Source organism: Chinchilla lanigera, unplaced genomic scaffold (genome assembly GCF_000276665.1).
Source record: "Chinchilla lanigera isolate Chin_1 unplaced genomic scaffold, ChiLan1.0 scaffold00002, whole genome shotgun sequence".
Lineage (NCBI taxonomy): Eukaryota > Metazoa > Chordata > Mammalia > Rodentia > Chinchillidae > Chinchilla > Chinchilla lanigera.
This window is the reverse complement of record NW_004955403.1, coordinates 3,708,126-3,720,607: the sequence shown is the minus strand read 5'-3', so window position 1 is coordinate 3,720,607 and position 12,482 is coordinate 3,708,126. Positions and strand designations below refer to the sequence as shown.

At 42.9% G+C, this 12,482-nt stretch overlaps 1 protein-coding gene across 3 annotated transcripts in view; it reads left to right on the top strand.

Moving 5' to 3' along the window:
- Window positions 1-264: 264 nt before the first annotated feature.
- Window positions 265-12,482, top strand: part of Ccdc150 (coiled-coil domain containing 150) — a 75,142-nt gene continuing 62,924 nt past the window's right edge. Inside the window, exons 1-3 of one of the 3 annotated variants that reach the window (XM_013512117.1) lie at window positions 326-379; window positions 609-701; window positions 12,139-12,302. In XM_013512117.1, coding sequence (XP_013367571.1) covers window positions 12,145-12,302 — 158 coding nt within the window. In that variant the 5' untranslated portion in view covers window positions 326-379; window positions 609-701; window positions 12,139-12,144. Of the gene's footprint in view, window positions 380-608; window positions 702-11,628; window positions 11,810-12,138; window positions 12,303-12,482 lie in introns of those variants that run through there. The other 2 variants (XM_013512113.1, XM_013512120.1) reach the window with 2 other exon arrangements.

The following is a 12,482-nucleotide window of genomic DNA, read 5'->3' as shown; positions in this document are numbered from 1 at the left end:
CTCCTACAACTAGAAACATGTTCTAATCTTGGATTCTGCCCTGCTGCACGGGTTTCTTTTGCCGAAGTTAGCAGACCTGGGAGGATTCCCGGGCGACGTGGACACCAAGCGCCCCACCGGAGGTGAGGGAGGAACTACATATCCCAGCGTGCCCCGCTCCGAGCATATGAGGCGTCATCACTGCGCCTGCGCATTCCATGGGCACCGCCGGATTTCCGCCTGAGGTCGCCGGGGCGGAGGACCTACTGGGCCCGGAAACTGCGCTTCCCGGCATGCCTTGCTGCAGCTGCTCCTGCGCACTGGAGCGACCTCGCCTTGAAGCGGGTTGGTTTGAATCGCAGTCAGCTGCTGGCCTGTTTGCGGAGTGATGGACTGCAGGGTGAGGCTTCGGGCTGTGGAAGCGGGGCCGAGGCGGGAGGCTCGAGCCACAGTTCCCAGCGCCCTGTTTCCTCCCGGGCGGAGCCCACCCGAAACCTGAGCACCCTGGCTTCCCGCGCGTCCGCAGTGGACACCCGGGAAGCCGCAGTGTGCATTACCTACTCCAGCTGAGGGACGCCGGCCCCAAGGCCGGGAATACGCCCCGATTCCTCCGCTCTGTATGTATTTAGACTTTAGGACGAGCTTCCTGGGAGGGGTGCTTCGATGGGGATGTTTGATTTTTACCGTCAGCCGTCGCCCCTGGCCTGCCGCCCAGAGTGCAGGTATTGGAAATTTCCGTGTGGCCCTTGCTATTTCTCCGATCCCTGGCACTTTCACTAAAAGAAAATAGTCATTTGTTAATTTGTTTTACTAAATTATTCTCCTGCTTATTGTCATCCGTAGTTTTCCAGGTACTGTGTCAGGCTGTAAAGTCAGAAGGATTAAGAATCTAACCCAACTCTTCAGATTTCATGATATCACCCACACTCGTCATTTACCTGATGTATCTCAGAGCGCCCAGGACCGACCTTTAGTCCTTTGTTTACAGCCTCGTGGCCTTACACGTGCATATATTAACAACTTTACAATTCATACCTCAGTCCACACCTCTCCTCTGAGCTCCAGATGCACAAATTCAATCGTGTACTGTATTTTTTCCTGTTGTAAATTTAACATTTCTAAAATAACTCCTGGCTCTCCCCTCCCCCAACAGACGCTTCATAGGTTATCACTGTCTCAGGGGTCAAAGACCTTGGAGTAAACTTGGCTGCTTCCTCTTCTCATAGCTCTATCCAGTTTATCAGCAAAATCTATCTAAAGTATGTCTGATCTCTGACACTGTTCACTGTTATCACTGGCTCTAGGTAGCAGCATCTCCTGCCTGTATTATGCAACCTCTAAACTGGTCTTTCTATATTGTTCTCCTTCTGCCCCTGAGGGAGGAGACATAGTGATTCCCTTAAAAGTTAAGTTAGATCGCAGCACCCTTAGTTCTGAAGTATCTGGTGATTTTGAGAGTAGAAGCCAAACCCCTACAGTGGTGGTCAGGATCCTGTGGAATCTGACCCCATGATTATCCTCCAATCTCTCTTCTCTCTCTATTCTCTCCTCTCATTCCAGTCAAACTAAGCCTCTGTCTGTGGACCCATCAGGTGCTCTAACTTAGGTCTTTTCACTTCATGTTGACTCTTAGATAGCCACAGATCTTCACACCTGGACTTTACTCAATTATCTTCCCAGTGAGGTGCTTGTTTTGATTACTCTGTTTAAGATTAAAGTCAGCTGGGCGCAGTGGCACATGCCTGTAATCCCAGCTCTCTGAGAGGCTGAGGCCGGAGAATGGTGAGCTCAAGCCTGGCCCAGGTGGCTTAGCAAGAGCCTGCTGAAAATATTAAAGACAGTGAGTGTGGAGATGTAGCTCAGTGTGAAGGGCCTGGATGCAATCCCCAGTACCAAAATAGTGAAAAATAAAGTGCATTGGTGCCTCTGTCTTAAGTTTTATTCTCCACTGTTCTTACTACCAGTCAACAAGATATATTTTATTTAATGATTGTCTTCTTTATTGTAATATAAGCTCCACTAGTGCAGAGATTTTTGCCTGTTTTGTTTACTGTTCCACTCCCTAGTGCCTGTAACAGTATCTTCTGGTGAACACTGAGGAGATATTTCTTAGGTGTGTGAGTGGATAAAGGTGGAATTATGGACCACACTACTCCCCAGTGCTTGTGGTAAACACTGAGTCCCTACTTGGAACCAACAGTATATAGTTGTAGCATTTGCTAGGTGCACCAAGAGGTGGAACCTACGTCCACAGCGACAAGTACTGTATTTCCTTTTTGAAGTCACCTGGTTTTCACTGTATATTTCTTACAACATTAGTCTTTCTGTATGCAGTGCTTTCTATGGCATTAAAAGTTAGAAGCTTTTTGGAAACACTCTCCAAACTGAGTATTTAATAATAGTTTATCTGTCTTTGTTTAATAATGCTATCCTTATGGAAATTAGTTGTGAATGAATTTTTTAGAAATAAAAGTTTATATCTTACTGTTACCACCAAGCATCAGAGTTTAGGTGTCAGACAGCATTGGGTATTTGTTCCTTTTCAAAAATAGCAAAGAAGAGATACATGAAGGCTATTGTCTCTTTGCTGGAATATTAGTGATTAAAGGTCATTCTTTTCTTGTGAGCCTTAGACTGTGAGTTACAGAGCTGTGCTTCGTGAGGATCTGCCAAGTGGCCAGTGGTTTGTGTGCTGAGCATAGCATTTCTGTTTGCCCCTGCTTTGGGCTCACCAGTGGGAGAGGACAGGCAGGGATATTAGTAACTGCAATAAAAATGAAATCTTTCTTTGACTTAAAGCCGAACTCAACAGATACCATCACTGGATCCCTGGTCCTTTTCTCACACTTTTCACAGGCAAAGAAAAAGGAGGTCCCCTGAAAGAGGAGAAGGACCCTCAAACCCCCCTCACCACCACTGCACACACACACACAGACTAGGTGGTAGGTTCATTGACTTTTGTCACAGAAAAGCATTTCAGGATGCCTTAGTGAGAGGCATAGACAGATTTATGCAGGAACAAGTATACAGAAAGGAAGGTTTGTGCTCGAGGGTGAGGCCCTTCACTGTCTGGGAGTGGGGGTGTTTGGTTTGGGGGTATCTTCAAGGTGGATGATCTGGGATGTTTATTTCTTGAGTTATTTCTCATTTACTGATTGTTTCCATAAGGTCAGGTTGCTTATTAGTGGGCTGAAGACAAGGCCAGCTTTATAACAAGGTTAAATTCCAAATCGTTTGCATGTGTTTCAAGTTTGGAGTTCTGGTACCCAGTTAATAGTACAGTACTGTTTCTCTGAGAGTGGAAGTCCTTGGAATTTATGGATTTAGAGTATCAGATGAAAACCAGGCCCAATTTATGGACGGCATGCTTAAGACTCTTAGGAATTTAGAAGTGAAAGAAGAACAGGTCTAGGAAAGAGCATCATTACTATGGGTAACTTCATCCTGAAGCTGCCGTTTCCTTAAAAGCATGATTTTAAAAGTGTAGTTTCTCTTGTCATCTTTTTACCTATCTTTATTTCTTCTACCTCACTCTGACAGTCCCCAGATACACAGAGACCCTTCCTGGTGACCATTAAGGTTGTGCTCTTGCTACCTGGCTGTCTCTGCCCCCTCCCTTGCTTCCAAGGGGTCTCCTCACCTTGACATTGTTGGGTTTTCATTTCCGCACAGTGGGGGTGAATAGTGTGGAGGTAGGGCAACACTAGGGGGGTAGTTCAGCTAACCCTGAGATGCATTTTTAATAAATCTCCAAAGACTACATTGGCCTGTTTAGTTTTTGAGTCAGTGGCTTCTTTGACGACCTGAACAAGATCCTGCCTAAGGATATTTCCAGGACAATACCATGTATTTCATTCAGAAGCTTTGTCCTCTGCCTGCCATTGGTCAGGATTCCAGGCACCTTGATCTCCCCTTCCTTCTTTTGGTGAAGTTTTCTGGTAACTTCCTCTCCCTTGGAGGTTGGGGGCCAAGTTGGTTCCTTCTATTTGAGAGTATTTTTCCTCTTTGGAAGCCTGAGAAGCTTTAGTGAATGCTGATGCAAATCAATTTCTACCCCAACACACAGACTCTCTTCTATAAGCAAGCAGAGCAGTTTAATTTGAATTGTTTTCTGTTTTGATTTTTATGGCTGACTGTGCATGTATCTATAAAGTAAGTAGGTCATAGTCATCTTAGGGGAATATCAATGAAACTAGATATTTCAGTAATTACATAGAAGTGTAGGTGAGAATCTACATCCTGTTCAAATGATGTGGGGGAAACTTCTATTTCATGAATTAGCTGATACTTTTTTTTTTTTTTTAAGGAAATCATCCGTCAGTAAGTATAAAAGAAAATTCAGATAAACTTCATTTTAGATGTCTTTGGGGAAAGGTAGGCTTTTGGTATATTTGTATTAGTATTATGTGATTAGCTTCTCATATAAATGAAAACAGGCTGTTCATTATATGATAACCGCCACCTGGCCCTAACAAGGCCTTCCTCCCCTCTGCCACTGCTTCTTTCTCCTTCGTTTTCCACCAACTATTGCCCAAGACTGCCATGTGTCAGAAGAAAGTGACAAACAGGAAACAGTATTTTCCTCACGTAGGCAGAGGTTGGAGATTACTGGTTTTGCTAGAACATTTGAGGCTGACCTGAGCTTCTCTGGGCTTTCCCTTGCGTTTCTTGATCCTGGGCTCTTTGTTTATGTTTAAGGAGGCACTGCATGGCAGACTGAAGAGAGCCCTGAACTGTGGCATCCTAAGGGAGAAACCTAAAGACGGATGCCATCATTTCTGACCTTTTCGTCAGAAAAATTGTCCCCAGAAGCCCCGTGCAGACTTCTTCAGCCACAGTGAATCATGTAGATGTTTCAGCTGTGGGGAGACTGGGCGGGGGAACTGTTGACCTCCTTTGGAGAGGACAGGAACCAATGGTGACTGCACAAGCCCACTAACAACCCTCACTTGCCGTGACTTGACTTGGTGTGGGTGATGTTGAATTAGCTGATACTTTTTTTTTTTTTTAAGGAAATCATCCGTCAGTAAGTATAAAAGAAAATTCAGATAAACTTCATTTTAGATGTCTTTTTCCCTTTTAATTAGGATAATTGTACATATGTATGGATTACAGTGTGATGGCTTGATACATGCATACAGTGTGTAATGGTTGAGTCAGAGCAACTAGCGTTCCTGTTTCCATAAACACATCATTTCTTTCAAACTCCTCTCTTCTAGCTCTTCTAAAATACGTAATGACTTGTTGGGAACTATAGTCTCTGTGCTGCGACGTAGAACTTTAGAGAACTTGATACTGTAATTTGGTCTGTGCTGGAGAGAATAATGTGTGTTCTGTGGTTCTTGGAGGAAATGTTCTGTAGGTGTCTGTTAGTCCACTGGATCATTAGTTCAGTTTGACCTTGGTGTCTCATTGCTGATTTTTTTCTCACTGATCTGTCCATTGATGAAAGTGGGGTGCAGAAGTCCCCAACTGTTATTCTATTAGAGTTTATCTCTCCCTTTAGATATACCAATTTGCTTTACATAATTGGGTGTGTATATATATATATATATATATATATATATAAAATTGTTATTTCCTCTTGTTGACTTGATCCCTTTATCTGTTTTTACAGTTTCTTAAAATTAATTTCATTGGTACTCTTTTGACGTGCATAATGATTGCATTCATCATTAGGCAATTTGTACATAATATATCTTGACTCTTCTTTCTTTCCCCCCTCATTTACCCTCCCTTCAGCCCTTCTTCTTCCTCATTTACAAAAGCTTTGTTTCCATTTTATCCGGCTGTTCTCTTTTTTCCTTTTCCCTTCCTTCCCTTCCTCCCCTGCTTTGTTCCCCTTCCCATTTGAACGTTTTCTTCCTACTTCCCAATATCTATCCATTTTAGTCCTTATTTACACTTTCAGTTTCTGAAACAATCCAATATTTAAATATGTGTGTGTGATTTATTTCTCTCAAAAGTATGGTCTAAAGGTACATGCATTTACCTAAAATGTCTCAAGTTTATCCTTCTTTATGGCAGAGTAGTACTCCATTGTATATAAAAACCACATTTTCTTAATCCCTTCATCTACTGATAGGGATCTGGGCTGTTTCCCAGATTTAGCTGTTACAATCGTGCTGCTATAAACATGGGTGATGTATGTATGATGCTGAAGCATGTATGATGCTTTTAACTGTTTGGGGAAGATACCAAGGAGAGAAATTCTTGAGTGAAATGGAATGTCTAATCCTAGTTTTTTGGCATGTGCAGAGCCAGTTTTTCCAGCACCATTTAGTAAGGAGGTCTTCATTCTTCCAGTGAATGTGTTTGGCACCTTTGCAAAGATAAGCTGGCTGAGTACATCTGGAGTTCTTTCTGCATCTTCTGATCTGTTCCGTTGATCTTTGAGTCTGTTTTTTTTTCTGCCAGTTCTATGCTGTTTATATCACATTAGTTTTATAGTATAATTTCAAGTCAGGGGTTCTGATACCCCTGGCCTTGCCTTTGTTGCCCAGAATTGCCATTGATATTCTAGATCTCTTTTGGTTCCAAATGAATTTTAGGATTGTTTTCTCTAATTCTGTGAGATATGCTATTGGAATTTCGATTGGAATTGCATTCAATCTGTAAAACAGTTAATGCTGTATTGGTTCTTCCTATCCAAGAGCAAGGAATATTTTTCCATTTTCTGATATCTGCTTCAATTTTCTTTTTCAGAGTACTGTAGTTTTCAACATAGAGGTCTTTTACATCCTTCATTAGATTGATTCCTAAGTATTTCAATTTTTTTGGATGCTATTGTGAAAGGTATTATTTCCCTAATTTCTCTCTCAGTGAGTTTGTTGTTGATGTATAGGAAGGTTATTGATTTTTGAGCGTTGACTTTGTATCCAGCTATGCTGCTGAATTTGCTTATTAAATCTAGCAGGTTTTTAGTGGCTTTTTGGGAGTCTTCTATGTAGAGTATCATGTCATCTGCAGATAATGATAATTTAATTTCTTCCTTTCCTAGCTTTATTCCTGTTATTTCTTTCTCTTGTCTAATTGCTCTGGCTAAAGTTTCCAGGACTATGTTGAATAAGGGTGGAGACAGTGGACATCTGTGTCTTGTTCCTGATTTTAGAAAGAAAGCTTTCAGTTTTTGTCCATTTAATATGATTTTGGCTGTTGGTTTGTCATAGATGACTTTTATTAGATTGAGATAAAGACCATCTAGTCCAATTTTCTGTAGAGGTTTTATCATAAATGGGTGCTGGACTTTGTCAAAATCATTTTCTGCATCTATTGAGATGATCATATGATTTTTGTCCTTGGCTCTGTTAATATGTTGTATTATGTTTATTGATTTATGTATGTTGAACCATCCCTGCATCCCTGGGATGAATCCCACTTGGTCATGATGTACAATCTTCTTGATGATTTGCTGCATTCTCTTTGCCAGTACCTTATTGAGGATTCTTGCGTCTATGTTCATTAGAGAGATTGGTCTGTAATTCTCTTCCTTAGTTGGTCCTTCTCTGGTTTTGGTATCAGAGTAATGGTTGCTTTCAGGAACAAATTTGGGAGTATGGCTTCCTTTTCAGTTCTCTTAAAAAGTTTAAGGAATAGTAGCATTAGGTCTTCTCTAAATTTCTCGTAGAATTCAGTAGTGAATATGTCAGGGTCTGGGCTTTTCTTTGTTGATAGTTTTCTTAAATTACTTCTTTAATTTGACTGATACTGGGTTATTTATAATTTTTATAGCTTCTTGATTCAGCTTTGGTAATTCATATGTATCTAAGAATACATTCATTTCTTCTGTGTTTTCCATCTTATTAGAACACAGGTTCTCAAAGTAGATACTGATGATCTGGAATTCTACAGGATCTGTTGTAATTTTACCCTTTTCATTCCTAATTGCTGGATTTGAGTCTTTTCTTCCCTTTTTTGATAAGGTTGGCTAAAGGTTGTCTATTTTATTTACTCTATTTTAGTTCTTTCAAAGAACGAACTCTTCATTAATTCTTTGTATCGTTTTCTTAATTTGAGTTGCATTAATTTCTGCTCTGATCTTTATAATTTCCTCCCTTGTTTGCACTTTGAGTTTAACTTGCTCTTTTGTGAGAACATTGAGGTTCTGCATTGGGTTGTTTGAGGTTGCTTTGTTTTTCTGATGTGGGAATTCACTATAAATTTCCCTCGTAGGCCTACTTTTATTGTGTCACCTAAGTTCCAGTATACTGTATTGGCCTTACTGTTTAATGGTAGAAACTGCCTAATTTCTTCTTTAATTTTATCTGTGAGGAGGCTGTTATTTAATTTCCATGTGTTTACACCATTTTTGTGGCTCTTTTGCCATTAATTTTCAGAATCATTGCACTATGGTCTGATAATGTACACAGAATTATTTCATTTCCTTTGCATGCAGTAATTTAGCCTATTTTATGTGATACAAATATAGCTACTCTTGCTCAAGTTTGGTTTACATTTGCATGAAATACCTTTTTGTATTCCTTCACTTTCAGTCTGTGTGTTTTCCTGGTGCAGTAATTTAGACAATATATTATTGGAGCTTGTATTTAAAATCCTTTCATTCAGTTTAAATCCTAGTGTGAGAATCAGATCCACTTGTACTGAAAGTTATTGCTAAGTGAGGAGGCACTCTTGTCATACAGCTGATTTTTCTCTTGTGTATCCATGCACCTTTCTTCCTTTCTTGTTCATGTTTGTGGTTTGCTGGTTTGCTGTGTAGATAAAGTTTGATGATTTTCTCTTCTCTTTTGTGTATCTATTAGTGAGTTTTATTCTTTACCACCTTTTTGCTTCTAGCGCAGGACTTCTTATGCATTTTTTGTAATACTGGTCTGGTGGTAATGAATTTCCTGTTTCTTGTGAGAAAGACTTTATTTTTCCTTCATTTCTGAAGAATAAATCTGCTAGATATGGTATTCCTATTTGATAGGTTTTTTTTTTCCTTTCGGGACTTTGACTATATCATCCCATTCCAGCCTGTAAAGTTTCTGCTGAGAAATCTGCTGCTGTTAGTTTAATGGGAATTTCCTTACATGTGATTTAATGTTTTTCTCTTGCTGTCTTGGTTACTTTTCTCTCATTGCTGAGACAAAATACCTGATGCCCAGAATTAAGGGAGGAAAGGTTTATTTAAGCCAGAGTTTGTAGAAGTTTCGGTCCATAATCAGCTGGCTCCAAGGCAGGGTGGCATGGCACAGGGGCAACTGTTCAAAGTGGCAGAAGACAGCAACAGCAACAAGAGCAAAAGGAGTCTCTTTTCCTCATTTATATTGTGTGCCAGCTATTCGCCCGTGCCATCTCTGTGCCCTCCTCTTGCGCAGGATGAGGATGTTTACAAAGTAAGGACCCTGGCTCCCTGCCGAATCCCTTAGTTAAACTTCTAAAGTTGACGCAATGTATCAAGCATTACACTTGCTGTTTTTAGAATTCTGTATATTTTTTGATAGCCTGACTATAACATGCCTTAGAAGGGAATATATTTCAACGTATTTCAGCAAATACATTGCTGAATGTATTTGAGATCCTTTTAGTTTCCTGGACCTAGATATACATATCTTTCCCAGAATTTGGAAAGTTTTCAGCTATTATTTCATTAGATTTTTTAATGTTTTTTTCTTTTCTCCTTCTGACGCTCACATATTGCAAGTATTTGTTAAATGGTGTTGTGTCAGTCTCAGAAGGACCCAGCCTTCCTCCCTCCCTCCCTCCTATCTCCCTCACGCTCTCCTTCTCCCTTTTCCTCTTTTTCTCTTTTTCTCTTGGGTTATTTCCAAAGATCTGTCTTTAAGCTCAGAAATTCTTTGCTTTGCTTGCTCTAGTCTGTTGGCCCAACTGTATTTTTTAGGTCACTTACTGAATTCCTCAGCTCTCAGATTTCTGTTTAGTTCTCTTCAGTGATCTCCATTTCTTTGTTTAATTTCACATTCATATCATGAATTTTTTCTAATTGTATTGAATTGTCTGTCTATATCATTGGATTCCTTTAAAATCGTTTTGAATTATTCTTCATGCAGTCTGTCAGTCTTTCTCTTTGGGAGCTGTTACAGAGTTGCTGTGCCCCCTTGGTCTTGTTAGTTTTCCCTGCTTCTGTGTTCCTCTACTGATGCTTGAACGTCCGGTAGATCAGCTGCCTCTATCAGCGTTAAGGGCAGCTTTCACAGTAAGAGACTTTCTCCTGGAGATGTGTGCCGGGACAGCCACTGGGCACACCACCTCGGCTTTTGCTCCAGGTAGACGCGGTCGTGTTGGGTCCATTTCGCTTCTCAGCTGTGGTCAGTGTGGGCACTGCCTGTGAGCGTCCCAGGGGCCTGTGCTGCTGGTCGGTGGGGTTGCCTCGCCAGGTAGGATGCAGCCCTCTGAAGCGCAGTGGCTGTGTTGGTGGCTTGGAGCATGGTACGTCTGGCTGCGCGTGTGGAGGCCCTGCCAGTTTCCAAGGGCTGTGCATGGCGGTGTTGCTCTGGAAGCCCGCTGGGTGCACTGACGGTCAGTATCTGAGGACTGTGTGGGGCTAGGCCGCCCTGGTGGCCAGAGAAGGCTGCTCTGAGCATCTGATGGTTGTGCAGTCCCTCTGGAGGGCCTTGGGACGCTGCCCTCCCCAGGGTGACCGCCCCACCGCTTCCCGGCACCCAGTCAGGGAACGAAGCCGCCTGGCTGCGCGTGTGGCTCCGGCAGGGTGAGAGGGGGAGGTGCTGCCTGGATGCTCCCAGGGCTGTGCCGCAGCAAGCCGTTGGGGCTGCCGCACTGTGTGTACAGCCGGGGTGGCCAGGGTGCCGGGGCAACTGCCCCGCTGCTTCACAGGACCCCAGTGGGCAGGGTCACAAGCAGGTGCCGTGCAGACAGCCACTGGGAAGGGCATAACCCAGGCTGGCGTCTCTCTTCCGGGCAACGTGGCAGTGAGTATCCTGATAGCTTCCCTCTGGGGTAAGGGCATGTGAGGTGCTTCTCCAGGAGCAAATTCCAGGTGTCTGTGGCACTCAGGGTGCTTCTGAGGCCCCCTACTAACCTTCCCAGCCTGTGCAGCCCCTTGGGTTCAAGGTTGATCTCAGCTGGAGAAACAGCATGGTAGCTGCAGCGTGCTTCGTTCCCTTCTGTGTGAACTCACCGTGTGTCCCTGCAGCCCCTCTGCCACGTCATCTCCACTTTCCTCTTGTCACTGCCCTCAGACACACTAGTAGAGTGGTTTTTGTTTTGGTCCTTGTTGTGGTGAGACGTGCACCGGGCACCACTGTCATCTTGGTGACATCTGTCTTCCAATGTCCCACTTGGTTTCCCTGAGATCTGGGGATGGACCCCGGAAACTTCACGTCACTACCTGTAGCAGGGGTCTTTGCTCCTGCTGTGAAGTTAAGGCTGTACATTGCCTTTTTAATTGCTTCTTCAGTGTATAATATTTAGTTGGCACATCAGTTATTTTATGACATCTCTTCAAAGATATAAGCATAGAACTCTTTCAAAAAGGTTAGCCGAAAATAACATTATGATGAAAATACCTAGTTACCACGAGGTAAAAATACCTGCCTTGGCTAAATCAGAGCCCCTAGCATGTGACTAACAGTAGCGGTAGGGTAGACTAGATTGTGATGCAATAACCAGCCACCCATCTCAGGCTTAGTGACATGGAGGTTGCTCGACTGCTCGCTCACACTGTGACACAGGTCGCAGGTCCTGTCTGTGTCACCTTCACCCTGGGAGCCTCGCACAGGGAACAGACCTGCCTGGCATGCTGCTCGTCAGGGCGGAGGCGAAAGAGCAATGGTGAACGACAGGCTGGTTCCTAATGCTCCTGCCCTCCCAAGTAGGACCCAAGGCCGTTCTCGAGTCCGGCGGGACGGTGATGCCCAGGGGCGGTGACTGTTTCAACAATGACAGCACTGCTCTGTATCTTTTCTAAGATAATAATTTTTTAAATTATTTTTTATTTTCTAGTTGTTTTGATCAATCTTGTATTCTTACATCTGGTTATCTGAGCAATTTCATTGAAGATAACAATATGGAATATAACAACCATTGTTAGCTTCCTATCACCTTGTTCTGAAATTCTGTATCATTTTTGTTTTTTGTTTTTGTCTTTGTTGTTATTTTGTTACTGCTTTTTTTTTTTTTCTCTTTAAAAAAAAACAACAACAGGACCTCACAGTAATGCTGCAACTTTCCTTGTAGGTGCACATGGACACCACAATGTGTAGACCAGCCATCTCTCCGGCCCACTTGGACACCACAGCTTCCGAAACATTCACGGTGCTTCAGCAGAGGATGAGAATAGTGGAGGCACAGACCAGCTCCCTGAGGGATGACCTGATTATGCTGGGCTGTGGGGACAAAAGGTAACAAAGGAAAATGAGCTGGGGCTCTGTATGTTGAACAGCTCTGTCCCACCATTTAGCGGTAAGGCGTCACAGCGGCCGGCAGAAGAGAGAGGGGCGTGGGGAAGCACGGAGGGTGACAGGGACCACTTGAACACAGAAAATGTTTGTGAGATGCAGACTTACCCTGTGACAGTGACC